The sequence below is a fragment of the Fukomys damarensis genome, unplaced genomic scaffold (genome assembly GCF_012274545.1).
Source record: "Fukomys damarensis isolate Sample0158 unplaced genomic scaffold, DMR_v1.0_HiC HiC_scaffold_2, whole genome shotgun sequence".
In the NCBI taxonomy this organism is placed as follows: domain Eukaryota; kingdom Metazoa; phylum Chordata; class Mammalia; order Rodentia; family Bathyergidae; genus Fukomys; species Fukomys damarensis.
The window spans coordinates 37,960,710-37,974,366 of NW_022900914.1; the positions used below are offsets into that span (position 1 = coordinate 37,960,710).

The 13,657-nt window shown below is 36.3% G+C and overlaps 1 protein-coding gene across 8 annotated transcripts in view; it reads right to left on the bottom strand.

Annotated features, from left to right (window-relative positions):
- Positions 1 to 544: 544 nt before the first annotated feature.
- Pus10 (pseudouridine synthase 10) overlaps positions 545 to 13,657 on the bottom strand; it is an 83,185-nt gene continuing 70,072 nt past the window's right edge. For all 8 annotated transcript variants that reach the window (XM_019205332.2, XM_010609792.3, XM_010609794.2 and 5 more), the window contains 7 exons: positions 12,971 to 13,027; positions 11,875 to 11,951; positions 11,726 to 11,781; positions 10,137 to 10,254; positions 5,650 to 5,792; positions 3,865 to 3,964; positions 545 to 1,572 (listed from right to left, as the gene is read on the bottom strand). In XM_019205332.2, the coding sequence (XP_019060877.1) occupies positions 1,534 to 1,572; positions 3,865 to 3,964; positions 5,650 to 5,792; positions 10,137 to 10,254; positions 11,726 to 11,781; positions 11,875 to 11,951; positions 12,971 to 13,027 (590 nt within the window). In that variant the 3' untranslated portion in view covers positions 545 to 1,533. The remainder of the gene's footprint in view (positions 1,573 to 3,864; positions 3,965 to 5,649; positions 5,793 to 10,136; positions 10,255 to 11,725; positions 11,782 to 11,874; positions 11,952 to 12,970; positions 13,028 to 13,657) is intronic.

Sequence of the window (13,657 nt, forward strand, 5' to 3'; positions counted from 1 at the left end):
AAAAAAAGCTCATATAGTTGAATTAGGTGACAAATTATACTTAAATATGAAAAAAATTTTTTCAGACAAGAATCTCACTTGCTACGTAGTCCAGGCTACCTCTGAACCCACTGTGTAGTGCAGGCTGGCCAACTCTCAGTGCCACCATGCTCTGCAACAGGTTTTAAGGAGTCTACTTTCTGAAACTTCTAATGATCCATTCCTTTTCTTTAGGTTCAGTGTACTTAATATTTTCCTCTTTATAATGCCAAATGATTAATTTATTCACAAATGATAATTATATGAGTAGATGAAATATACTGTACTCAGGCCATTGTTTAGTAAGCTCCTTCATTTGCTATCTAAATTCCGAAAGTTGTTTTTCAGGGTTACATGAGTTTAATTGGCATCGTCAGGTGTCTCCTACATACAATAGGTGATGCGTAGGGTTTATCAGAAAGATTCTAGGGTAGTGATAACCAACCTATGGTACATATGTTACTTGTTTTTAAGACAGAAGATGTTAATATATGACTTGTTTTTTCTAAACTAAAATCTCAGTGTTCAGGCTTAATTGCAGCATTGGCACTTTGCAATAAATTAGTGGGTTTTAGGTTGCAGTTTGGGCACTCTACTCTAAAAAGTTTACCATCACTGTCCTAGGGACTAAGATATTTTAGTTCTAGTCCCAGATATGGAAGTAACTAAGAATTTTAGGCAAGTCATTTAACTTTTATTCTTTAGTTTTCCTATTTATAGAATCAGATATATCCTATCTACCTTTTAGAACTTTTGAAATTGGACAATATATTGAAGTCCTGTGAAATAATACCAGTTAACCTTTGTCAGTTAATTTTTCAATTTCTTACCCTGGGGTTGAAGTTATTGAAGGCACTTGTTTTTCCATATTTAAAATATTTATGCAAGCCTCTTACATGGTATGCCTCAACTTCTGAAGTTTCACTTTCCCTTCACAAGAAATACGTACTGGCAATTTTAGATTTTCAGAAATAGTAACTTGAAGTCATTATGATTTATGATATATCACAGCCATACTTCCAGTGGTAATAGTTTACTGGATGATTACCAGGAAAAATATTAATGATGTCATATTAGCATTTGGTAAGATATAGGATGCTCAGAATATTAGTTATAACTTTTATTCAAATAATGTTTAAAATTTAGAATATGATTTTAAAGGTGTTATGTCTTATGAAGAGAAATCAAGCTGAAACTTAACAGAAAATGCCTTCTGTTCGTGTACCTCTCTAAAAGAAATTAAGAGGGAGAATGGTTTTGTTAGTCATAGCTTTTGTTTGTGGAGATGAAAGTGGGAATGAGAAAAATCATAGACATCCTTGGAACAGTGTAACACAAAATCCACTCATGTACAGATAGATCCTGAGATGTCACGACAAATTTAAAAAATAGATCAACATGATCCAAATGGTTTCCAAGACACCGTTATGGTGGGCAAAGAGCCATTTTACAGGTATGCTGCATGGATGTCCACGTCATGCTAGGAGAACACTACTCTGCTTCCAAATTTGAAAGCTAGTCATCCAGAGCAGGTGGCCAGTCAACATCTACAGACTATAGAGGGAGAAAACAAGTCATTAAAACATGCTATTATTCTTGTAAGCATTTGTAGGTAATAGTTTAAATATATAAGGCAACTGAAGAAACTACATTTGAAGAAAAGAGCTATTGAACATCAGAGTTTAACACTCTAAAGTCCATTCTAAATATTCTTAGATCCAAAGTCTGTTTTTGAGTTAACTGAGTAGCAGTATCGGGTTACTTGGTTAATTGTACCTTTGTCTCAGAACACAGTATACTTAAATTTTAAATTTTTTAATTAATGGGTAAAATAGCAAAAAAATTCAAATTCAGGTAGCTATACCATTTTCCCTCAGAAGTCTCAGCAACTTTTATTTTGATCATTTTCATATTACCATCTTACATTTAACATAGTCAAACGTCACTTGACAGCTGGGACACAATCTTAGAAATGCATCACTAGATAATTTCTTCATTGTCCAAACACCATAGAGTATATATACTCAAATTAAGGCAGCTATGATGGGGCTGGGGATTTAGCTCAATAGTGCCAACGCCGGCCTGGCAAACACAAGGTCCTGAGTTCAATACCGGGTACCAAACAAACAAACAAACAGTTATGATATCACTAGGTGATATAATCTCATGGGACTACCGAGTCTTGGAACATTATTATGCACACGTGACTGTACTCAAGTAGTCTATAAGCCCTTGGACTTGTTTTGTAACTAAGCAAGTAAATGTGAAATGAATGAAAGATCACCTCAAACTAAAAAGGGATTAAGAATCTTGTTTCGCTACATCAGAATTTTTATTGGAACATTTCCATTTTGCTCTTATAGAACAAAACCTGGAAATTGCAGAAAGCAGACTATTTTGTCCCTATACAAACTATCACATTCCAGAAGTGTCAAAACATAACGTTGTCATAACTATGCTAGGACTATTTTAAGAGCTTACAAAATATCCATTGTATCCATGGTTTTTACTGACACTTAAAAGTTTAAAACCTGAAATAATTTACTGAAAATTCCAGATTCAGAAAAATTATTGGAAAAGCCCAAATAAGTGTTGCTGTGTGTGTGTGTGTGTATCTGTTATAAATCTCAAAAAGATATTTTAGTAGTGTTTCAGAATACAGCCATATATCAAACATCCATACAAGTTAATGAATGGTTTCTCAAACTAAAAAAATTAAACATCACTGGTCACAACTGGGTTCTGTGGGGATGTCATAGTGTTACAGTTTTCAGAAAGTTCCACGGTTGATCCCAATGGTTGATCAGTCTGAAAAATCCTGACTGGCTGACATACCTAAGCTGTTTATAAATATTAAGGTCAAAAAAGACAAATTTAGTGGGATTTTAGCAGAAGATTGTCCTCAAAATGAAGGACTGAAGACTGCAACCTTGAAGGGGTGTTACTGGCTGCACTTCAAGAACTATATAAAATCTAATGTGGGAACATTTAAGAGAATTTCTGGTAAGGTAGTCGTGCTTACCATGGCAATTTTCACATTAGGCAATACTTCTTATTAAAACTTTGATGTTATTCCCTAGTGCAAAATACTAACTTCTCCTAAGATTTGGGGGCATGTGCAGGGTAGATAAGGACTGTGCTAATCAGATTTTCTTCAAGGAGCATAATATGGGACTCCACATCTATTGATGCTCAAATGAAAACACGATTGCCTGAAAAATCAGTTGTTCTACTTGCTTTAGCATTTAACCTTGTTCCAATTGAGACTGTCAAGAGTACAGAACCACATCATAGGAATCCCTTATAAAACCACCTTCGGACCAGGGCCAAGCATTTGACTCAGTTGGTACTGTGGCCTGGCTCGCAAGCACAAGATACTGAGTTTGATCCCTGGTACCAACAATAAAACAAAAACTACGTTTGGACCACATCATAGGGATTCCGTAGAGCAACATTTTTATTAATAACCATTGGCTTGTTCCATTTACTGCCTGTCCTGAATGTTTTCAAGCAGGTAGGGGAATGAGCTCTCTAGTTATCTCAAAGGACATGTGAAGAATACTTGCAATTTTATTCGTTTTAAGGGTTTAATCTAATAGTGTATGTAAAGCACAGCTAGTAAATTAGCTATATATATTCACAAGAATCATAAATGAGATCTTACACCTTTTAAAAACCAATATTCAAAAGATGCTCCCTCCTTATAATACAATGTTACTCTGACATTTTGATCATTTTCAAATATATACTTATAAAGGTGGGTAGTGCTATTTGGTATAATGCCAAAGGGCATAACTTTGGCTGAATTCAATTTGCAAATGTGCATTCCACAATAAAATGATTTACCTCCACATCCAGCTCAAGAATATCTGCAGTCATATTCATCAGAGAGCCAATGTTTGGACTGGTTCTCCCAAAGTCTCCATGTACAAACTCTTTAATGTAGCTGAAGTCAATTTAAGGAAAAAACGAGGCTAGCCGTGCAATACTGCTCAGTGAGATTTGACATGTGAGAGGGAAATCATAAAAAGCAGAAATGTAAAAAAGAGGTTATTTCTGAGTTCTGATTTGAGATGTGTGTCTCAGAAAATAAGCTATGATAAACTGGTTCCTACTAGCCTGGTAAGCGAATAGAGTGGTACCTCAGTTCTCTAACTTAATTCTTTCCACAATTCTGGTTGCAGAATTTGTTCCATGATTGTGCTTGCAACTAAGCAATTCGGAAAGAATTAAGTTCATGAACCAAGGCATCACTGTATAAGTTTGTGTTTTCATTAAACTTACTCAAAGTTGTTTGCTAATATAATTAGCAAAAAATGGTTCTCTTTAAACTTTGATTGACTGAGTGATTGAGACAGGGCCTCGCTCTGTAGTTCAGGCTGGACTTGAACTCACTGTGTAGCCCAGGTTGGCCTCAAACTCACAGCATCTTTCTGCCTCCTGAGTGCTGGGATCACAGGTGTGCATCACATACCTGGCCAGAGTTCTTTTTAAAGGAGTGACTTTGTATTTCCCTCAGAGCTCTTTAAATTTTGAAGGCAATGACTAATTCTGGAATTGTTCTTAATAAGATTTCATTAACTTTCTTTTCCTAGAACTGTATTGTAGCCTTGATAATATTTATCTGAAAGATACAGATTTTTGCTAGCACTCAGGAAATAACAAGCATTATACATATATTAAAAGCCAGCTTTTAGTATAAAATATTAATAGAATTTGAATAAGAAAAACTTAGATAACAAAGCAAGACTATAATATGCTGATACTGTATTTCCAATCTACCTTCAAAAATGTTTTGATTCAAGCATAATAACTAAGGTTAAGATTATAGGATCTCCCTGATACATATTGATCAGCAATTCAGTTTTGATATAAAACTGTACAAATCAACTTTGGACTATGGATATTTATCTAAAGTCTGTATATCAACTCTTTCTACATATAACACTACATATTACACAGGACTCTGTAGGCTTTGAAAATGGTGCAAATAGCAGCACACTTAATGGCAACCAAGTTTATATGTCTTAAATAAATGATACAGAGTCTGAAGTGCCCTTGTTTCTTCATAAGGCATGTAGAGAAAACAGCAATATGCAAAATAGCGCTGGACATGGTGGGATACACCTGTAGTCCCAGCACTTGGGAGGCTAAGAGGGTCACTTGAGTCTAGGAGTTCACAATTAACCCAATTAACATATTAACACTTCACAAATAACAACATAGGGAGAACCTGTCTCAAAAAAATTGTTTTTAAATAGTGCAATTCCCTTCTACCACCTGTTCAACCTGGGGCAAATTCTTGAAACACTGAAAGGACCCAAATGTTTAAAGACAGCAAATCAAAAGAATTTTCTGAGTACTTACCATGTGCTAAACAATGTGTAAGAAACTTTAATTGAAACATAGTAACTAAAGTTAATATTGAACTGACTTCTTCCCTCGCAGGTTAAAATAATGTTGAAAAACACAAATTTAATGGGAACAAATAAAGAAAGAATGGCTACCTGTCCAATATAATCCTTTCCCTACAATCTCCCAGAGCCAGTTGAACCTATTTTCAAGAAGAGCAGCATTAACTCCCCCAACATGATTCTGGTTAGATTGCTGCAGCACAGAGGGGAAGGATACGTTCCAGCTTGGGTCTTTAGATAGAGGCGAAAATGGTGCTCGTCCACATAGTGTGCATCCATGGAGTGAATGACTCGAGTTCTCACAGCCAAGGGCCTTCGGTGAAGAACACGTAAAGGTGTTTTCTGGTCAATCTTTAGGTCCTAGAGGATGTGACACAACTGAGAGTCAAAGCCTTGCCTCTCAGTGAAGCCTGGGTCAGTGCCTCCTTTCCTCCATAGCTCACCCCAGACGTTTCTCTAGCAGACTCCATCTACACAGCCAGGACAGGAACTAACTCATCCTAGAATAAAGTGAACTGCCTTACCTTCAAGCTCAGTGGGACTGCTAATAAACTAGCACAATTACTTGTTTTCTGGGCCCTATTACTCTCATACAAAGCAGGTCTTGGAAGTAAATGATCCTTAAGGTCTCTCCTGCTCTAATATTTAACAAATTGGCAGGAGCACTTTACTTCACAGGGCTCTTCTAGAGGGCAAGGTTCTTACCTTTGTCTGCCAACCCACCAAAGTAACCAGGACCCAGCAACAGGGGATTTCAGGTTGGGGTGAGAAATGACTGGCTGCAGAAAGTGGGATGATGACACACAGGCAGTATTTCCTATCTTCAGGGTGGTGGTTGTTATTGTTATAGAAAAGGATATATCTGGAAATGCTACACCATTGTTTAATGTAATATCTTTATGAGGCAATTACAAATAAATATGTACAATAAACCAAGGACTCTCGATATCTGTTAACCCAGGTTGAGAAAAATAACACTGCCTATTACAATGCTGATTTGTTAGGGACTTAGGCTTACTTTGCTCATAATTAATTTAAATAAGAATATCCCCTTATAGCAGAAGGTAGAAGTTAGAAGAAGAGGCTAATACTGTAAAAGGTCAACTAATTTCAAGTTTTTAAAATAGATATTGGCCATAACAGAAATGTAGGTTCATAAGAACCTTAAATTCTCTGTGATTTCTTGTTGGAACAACTCTCCCTAGTTTGCATGATTAGTGAGTGCCTAAAGCCCTGCTAAAAAAGAAAGTTTTCTTTCTGGTCTCCCCTCTATCAGGTTCTCCACCAAGAAAGAGAGAGCAGGTTTTGACAAAGACCACACTTGAAAGGCTGTCACTGCTTCTACCAGAACAGTGAGTCGTTGGCCCCACCTAACCTGAGGTTTTTTAATGATAATTCTCTGATTTTAGAAGCATTTTGTTCTGATGAAATGAGCTGTATCCATAAGGTTTGACTTTTCCATAGCCAAAAAAGACCATGAATGAATGAAGGGAATGACAAGGCTGAACTATTAAGTAATCTATAAACAGCTGGCCTTTAAACTCAAAGAATGTTCTTCCTCGATCCCTTTACCCCTTGAATCAAATCCCACTACTTTGACCATAAGCCATTCATCAGTGGAAAAACCCATCATTGCTTCCAATATACCACATACATCAAGACATGTTCATGTGTCTTTGGTTTTGGAAGACAAAAGAAACCCATTTTGCTTACTCTAACACTGTACTCCCTTATCCCCATACAGCTGATTTTTCACAAACAAACTTTTTTTTTTTCTTGGAAGTTGCCCTTTAAAAAGAGAGACCACATAGTAAATGTAAAGTGACTTTTCCTCAGAATAAGGAAGTAATTCAATTTTTATTATTTTTATGCCGGTAAGATTCTTTGAAATAGTGTTACTGTCAAAATGTTACTAGTAATCAACTCATACCATCAGTCCACTTGGGTTGTGAACCATTAAAATAGACCCTTTTACAACTTAATCTGTACCTATAAAAATCACCTTTTAGCATTATTTCTGAATTAGCTCTATAGCTATCCCAAACTATAAATCTTTTTGGTTGGTGCTAAGGATCAAACCTAAGGCTTTGTTCCCAGCCTGGAATCTATTTTTTTAATGGATTTATTTTTTTCCACCACATTCTGAATAATGTGTACACATATGAAGGAATAGAAAAGTTTAGAAATCTTAATCTTGCAATTTTAAGGATATCTGTCTATATTATAACTACTAACCTGAAGGCTCCTAGGTAGCAAGGCCAAAAGCCAAAGGAGGCCTACAGAATCACAGGACCTGAGAACTGGAGAGGCAACAGAAGGTGACCTAGAACATCCTCTCACTTTCTCTAAGCAGGATTTTTAAATGATGTGTTTTCACCAAAATAGTCTTATAAATATTATTCTGCTCCTCACTTCTTTTCTCAGAATGTCCTGGCTCTCTAAGTCATAGATTCAGATATACCTTTACCTTTCCCCAACATTTTAGGCATATTACAAGGGGTAATCAAAAAATACTAATTTTAAATTTATGAAATTAAAAAATTCATTACAGTAAAAACACACTGCCATCAATCCCCCTCAAACTATCCCCATACACACATTCAAATATACTTATCCCATTGTTCTTGCTACTTTTTGAAGCAATTCTGGACATCCTCTTTTATGAGTATCACTATGAGGTGCAATACAAAATATAGTGATTCCCAGGGATGTAGCTCAGTGGCACCACGCCTGCCTCACAAGCGCAAGGTCCTGATTTCAATCCCCAGTATCCCCCCCAAAAAATGGTGACTGCCACTGCTGAGTGCCATCCCAAGAAAAGGCAGGCTCATAAAACATTACAGTGTGTCTTCGTCCACCTTATTCACCAGATTTGCAGCCAGACTTGGCTCTTCCCCAAAGTCAAAATGACCAAGAAAAGTAAATGTTTTAAATGATTCAAGGCAGTCATGAGAGTACAATTAAAGACTCTCATGAAAGAGAACTTCTAGAACTGCATCAGAAAATGCTAAGTATAATGACAGAAGTACGTTCAAAGAAAGGGGGAGAATTTTGAGGGGGACTAGGACAATGTATTTTGTACTACAATATATATTTATTTAAATACACACCATATTTTTCAACCATAAATCAAATGTGACCATGTGCCAGTTTTGTTTTTTTAATAGCTGTACAATAATCTATTCTACAACCTCCTTACTGAAACATGTTCATTTTGCTTCTTTTTTTATTACTGTTGATTTTGTCACTTTGAACTTATGTATTGGAGTGGAGTTTTATGTCTCTAAGAGAGATTGGCAGAAGACTGCGCTGGGTAGAAGATGTGCATTTTAAAATTTTAAAGTCATTGCCATGTTGCTTTCCACAAGGCTCTTAAACACTTTATATTTCTGTAGAACATAAACAACTATCTTTTCTACTAAAATCCACTGCTTGGTTTTATTAGTTTAAGGGGAATATAGTGATATCTCATTGTTACTTCAACCTGGAGGTTGAAATCATCTTTCCAAATGATTCTTGGCCAGTTTCAATTGTTCCTTTTTCAGTTGTCTGTTCATATCCCTTGTCTATTATCTATTAGGTATCTGTATTTTTCATAATTAAATATAAAGCCTATGGTATCTTTTGCCATATAGTTTCCTACATAGTCATACGTAAATGCACACACACACATGCCCAAACTTATGCTTACATACAATGTACCATCCTCTATATACTCTGCCCTTTGTTCCTCCTTAGCACTTATCAGAAACATTTCCCTATGTTAATAAATACCTACCATATAATTTTTAACAACTAGATAGTAATAGTCCATTATATAGTTAAGTCATAATTTTAAACTAGTCCCCTCTAGGAAGTTATTTTTATAAAATATATTGCCCACATAAACAATGCTGCAATAACTATATGCATCTTTGTGCCCACTCATGTTCATTCTTTGCATTTGAAAGTAAATTATCACCAGGTGTGGTGGTGCATGCCTGTAATCCCAGCATTTGGGTGGCCGAGGCAGGAGGATTGCTGAGTTTGAGGCCAGCCTGAGCTACACAGTGAGTTCAAGGCCAGCCTGAGCTAATAGGGAGACCCTGTCTCAAAAAAACAAAAACAAAAAAAAGAGAAGTAAATTATCTTTACACAAAGAGGTGAAGGCAAGAGGAAAAAAATATGCAAAAGAACAGGCAGGCCCTCCCCATGTTTATGTTGAAGGTATGCGCCAAAATATACGTGCTTCATACATATCATTACATCTTTTATTCACATAGTGAACTTTAGCATCGATTCTATTAGAAAAGTTTTATTTCTTACAGATTCGCATTGCTAAGAGTTTTCAATGTGCCAGAAACCATCCAAAGTGCTTTACAAGATTAAACTCATTTAATTACTTCACTAATTTTACACAAGCAGAAACTAAAGCATTATGAGGTTAAATATGTGTCCAAAGTCAGAAATAAGAATCCAGGATTTGCCTCCAGGTAATCTGTCTTTGAAGTTAGGCTTTTAACCATTAGCAGTACTGCCTCACTGTTAGGTTAGATGGAGGACCCAGGAATTCAACTCATAAACGGCAAAGCTAGAGTTTGAATCCACTTCACACGGACCCCAAAACCCATGCTGTGTGACTTGCTGATAATAACCTAGAAAACATTGGATTCTTCTATGGACAATAGAAAAATAAAATAAAAAGAACAAGAACATCTAAATTACCTTTAGATCATTTAAGAATGTAATGTCTTCCTTCTGTATTGCTTTATTTGTCCATATTAAGGCACTATAGGTCTTGGTCTTCTCTTCTTCACCTTCTTTCATGTGTCCTATTGCTTCTCTAAAACAAAAACAATTGAAGAAAATGTTCTGAATACAGAAAATATACACAAGCCTTGCTCCAAATGTCTTCGTTTAAAATTACCTTTACTAAGATACAATTTACATGCAATTCCCCTCTTTTAAACTATACAATTTAATCTTTAGTATGGTTACAGAGTTGTATACCTATCACCACAACCTAATCTTAGAATACCTACAGCATCCCCCAAAAGAAACTCCATTTCTTTAGTAGTCACTTCACTCCCTGTTCCTCCTTTTCCTAAGCCCTAGACAGTGACTCATTATTTTCCATCCTATTCTGAACGTTTCAGATAACATGGAATCATACAGTATTCAGTGTTTGGTGACTGACTTCTTTCACTTCATAACACTTTCAAGGTTTATCTTTGTTATATCGCCTGTCAGTATTTCATTTGTTTTTATTACTGAGTAATTCTCCATTGTATGGCTCTATAGTAGATTCCTCTTATCCATGGCTTCACCTTCTGCAGTTTTAGTTACCCACAGTCAACCCTGGTCTAAAAGTACTTCATGGAAAGTTCTAGAAATAAACAACTCATATTTTACATAATGTAATGGCATATTGCTATAATTGTCTTATTCTTATTATTATGCTTAATTTATAAATTAAATTTTATCATAGGCATATGTACATGAAGAGGCATAAGATATAGAGTTCATTACTATCTACAGTTTCAGGCATCCACTGGAGTATTAGAACATATCCTCCACAGCTGGACACAGTGCACACACCTGTAATCCCAGCACTTGGCAGGCTGAGGGAGGAGGATCACTACAAGTTTGAGGCCAGCCTAGGCTACACGGTTAATTCAAGGCCAACCTTTAGTGAGACTCTGTCTCAAAAAAAAAGAGAGAGAGAGCAAGTGAGCATATACTCCACAGATAAGTGGGGAACTACTACATCAATTTGGTTTATAGACACTTAGTAGTTTCTATTTCTTTCCTTTATAAATACCACTACTCTGAATGCTCAGGTATGAGTCTTTGTGCAGATGTATGTTTTCATTTCTCTTACAAATATAATATCTACAAGTGGAATTGCTGGGTCATATGGATGCTCTACAGTTAATCTTTTGAAAAAATGTCAACCTATTTTCCAAAGTGGCTACATGTATAAGCCCACCAGCAATGTATGCTAAAGTTTCTGTATATTCTTGCCAGCACTTGTTATTTTCTGTGTTTTTATAATAGCCATCCTAGTGATTGTAAAGTGGGATCTCATTGTGGTTTTGATTTGCAATGCCCCAGTGAATAATGATGTTGAGCATTTTACATGTGTTCACTGATTGTTCGTGTTTTCCTTGGAGAAATGTCTACTTAATCACTTTCCCATTTTTAACCGGGCTGTTAGACTTCTTCATGTATTCTGGATATAATTCCCTTATCATATATATGATCTGCAACTAAAATTTCTCTGTTGAAATCATCTCCGGTGAAACTACCCTTACCTTGTGACAAGCTGCAAGTCTCGTACTTGTATCTTATCAGATGATTTATTAATTTTCTGTAGTAGCCAGAAAATAAAAACAATTAGCAACTCTAGCTCAGTTACAGAGTTGTAGTAATGCAACAATTTCTATATCATGAAATGCTTTACCTGTTGAAGTTCCTTAATTTCTTGTGACGTGAAATGTATTCTATGAGGATTTACCAGCTCAACTGCAAAGGGCCTTCCTGGCAGAACACACCCCGTCATGAAACAGAAACACGTTGATGGAGTTAACTTTTAGGCTAATAATGCAAGAGGGTTAGGAGTGAGAAAAATGAGTTGAGCTCTAGAGGACTGAAAGTTCAGGGGCGTGACTACATCTGGCAGAGGGAAGAGTGTGTGAAAAGAATCAAGGGGCTTTTGGGGAAACATAGGTTGCTAAACCCCAGCACAGGCAATATGTGAAAATGACTGCTTTCTCAAAGGTCCACAAGTAAGCATGTGTTAATTACAAAACAAGATTCAAACAACCACTAATTAAGATGGTTACAGTACTGTTATACTGTCACATACAATAATTCCCAGGTATACCAAGTTGAAACCCATCCTCCCAGCCTAAGCCAAAAATTGTAATTCCATGAGAGAAAGGGAATATAAATCTCAAATAGCCCAGGATTATTTTTCATCATCTTTCTTGTAATTCAACAAGATGAAATTAAAGAGATGAAGGTTAAGAGGAGAATCTTTTTTTTTTTTTTTGGTACTGGGGATAACTCAGGACTATCATCTTTCTTGTAATTCAACAAGATGAAATTAAAGAGATGAAGGTTAAGAGGAGAATCTTTTTTTTTTTTTTTGGTACTGGGGATCAAACTCAGGACCTTGCACTTGCAAGACAGGCATGGTTGCCACTGAGCTAAATCCCCGGCCCAGAACAGAATCATTTTTTAAATGAGGATATAAACTTTTAAAACTGGTACTTCTGAAACATTACTAAATGGAACAATTAACCAAATTTCAGGAGAGGGGTACACATAAAAGTCCCTTACAATCTATAGATATGCAATAAGGATTGTCTCTGAAAAAATGGTTCCTGTTAAGACAGAAACTGTATAATTTACAAAGGTAGCTCCACAATCCACAAACCTTTCCCACCTGGAGAAGCTCTGGGCCCTGCCTACTTTGGTTCTAAGTAAGCCTGCTGTCTGCAAAAGATAATAATTAGAAATTTAGTTCTAGATAGATAATGCTGATGTAATCTTACCATTTCCTAATGTTCTCACATCTACATCTTCTCTTCCAGAAGATGAGAAATTAAAACCTTTGGAAAACAGATCAAGAAAAAAATTAGGACATATACTGCGAGATGCTTGTTCCCAAGTTCAGGTAGAAACCCAATTAAAGTCTGACAGTCTACAGGCAAACCCCAAGGGATAGTTATCATTCCATCTAGTCCCAATCTCTGATGAGAATAGAAATGATAATAATTAACACTATACACTGTATATTCACTATATGCCAGAGCCTGCTAATAATAATTACACATACATTATTTAATCCTTATTACAACTTTGTGAAGAACTAAATAAAATAACATTAAGCTTTAGAAATGTAGGCAATTTTCCCAAAGTCACAGACTAAAGGGCAGAACAAGGTGACTCTGATGTAGAAGGTCCGGCTTTGACATCATTCCATGCCACCATGCCAAAGGCACTGTATTGAGTGAGTAAAGGCCCCGACACCTCGATGGCCACCAGCTTATGGCAAAAATTCTATCATCTTTTTTACTTCCTGAAGAAAAGCTTTTATTTAAGACTTAAAGACTGTAAAAGAAAGATATGGGGCTGTCTGCGATCACCCGGCGGCGTGCGCGTGAGCTCCCGGCCTGCGCGACAACAGACCCAGGAAGGACCCAAGGACCCCAGAGGGGGTTTTTTTCAGCTGCCTGCCT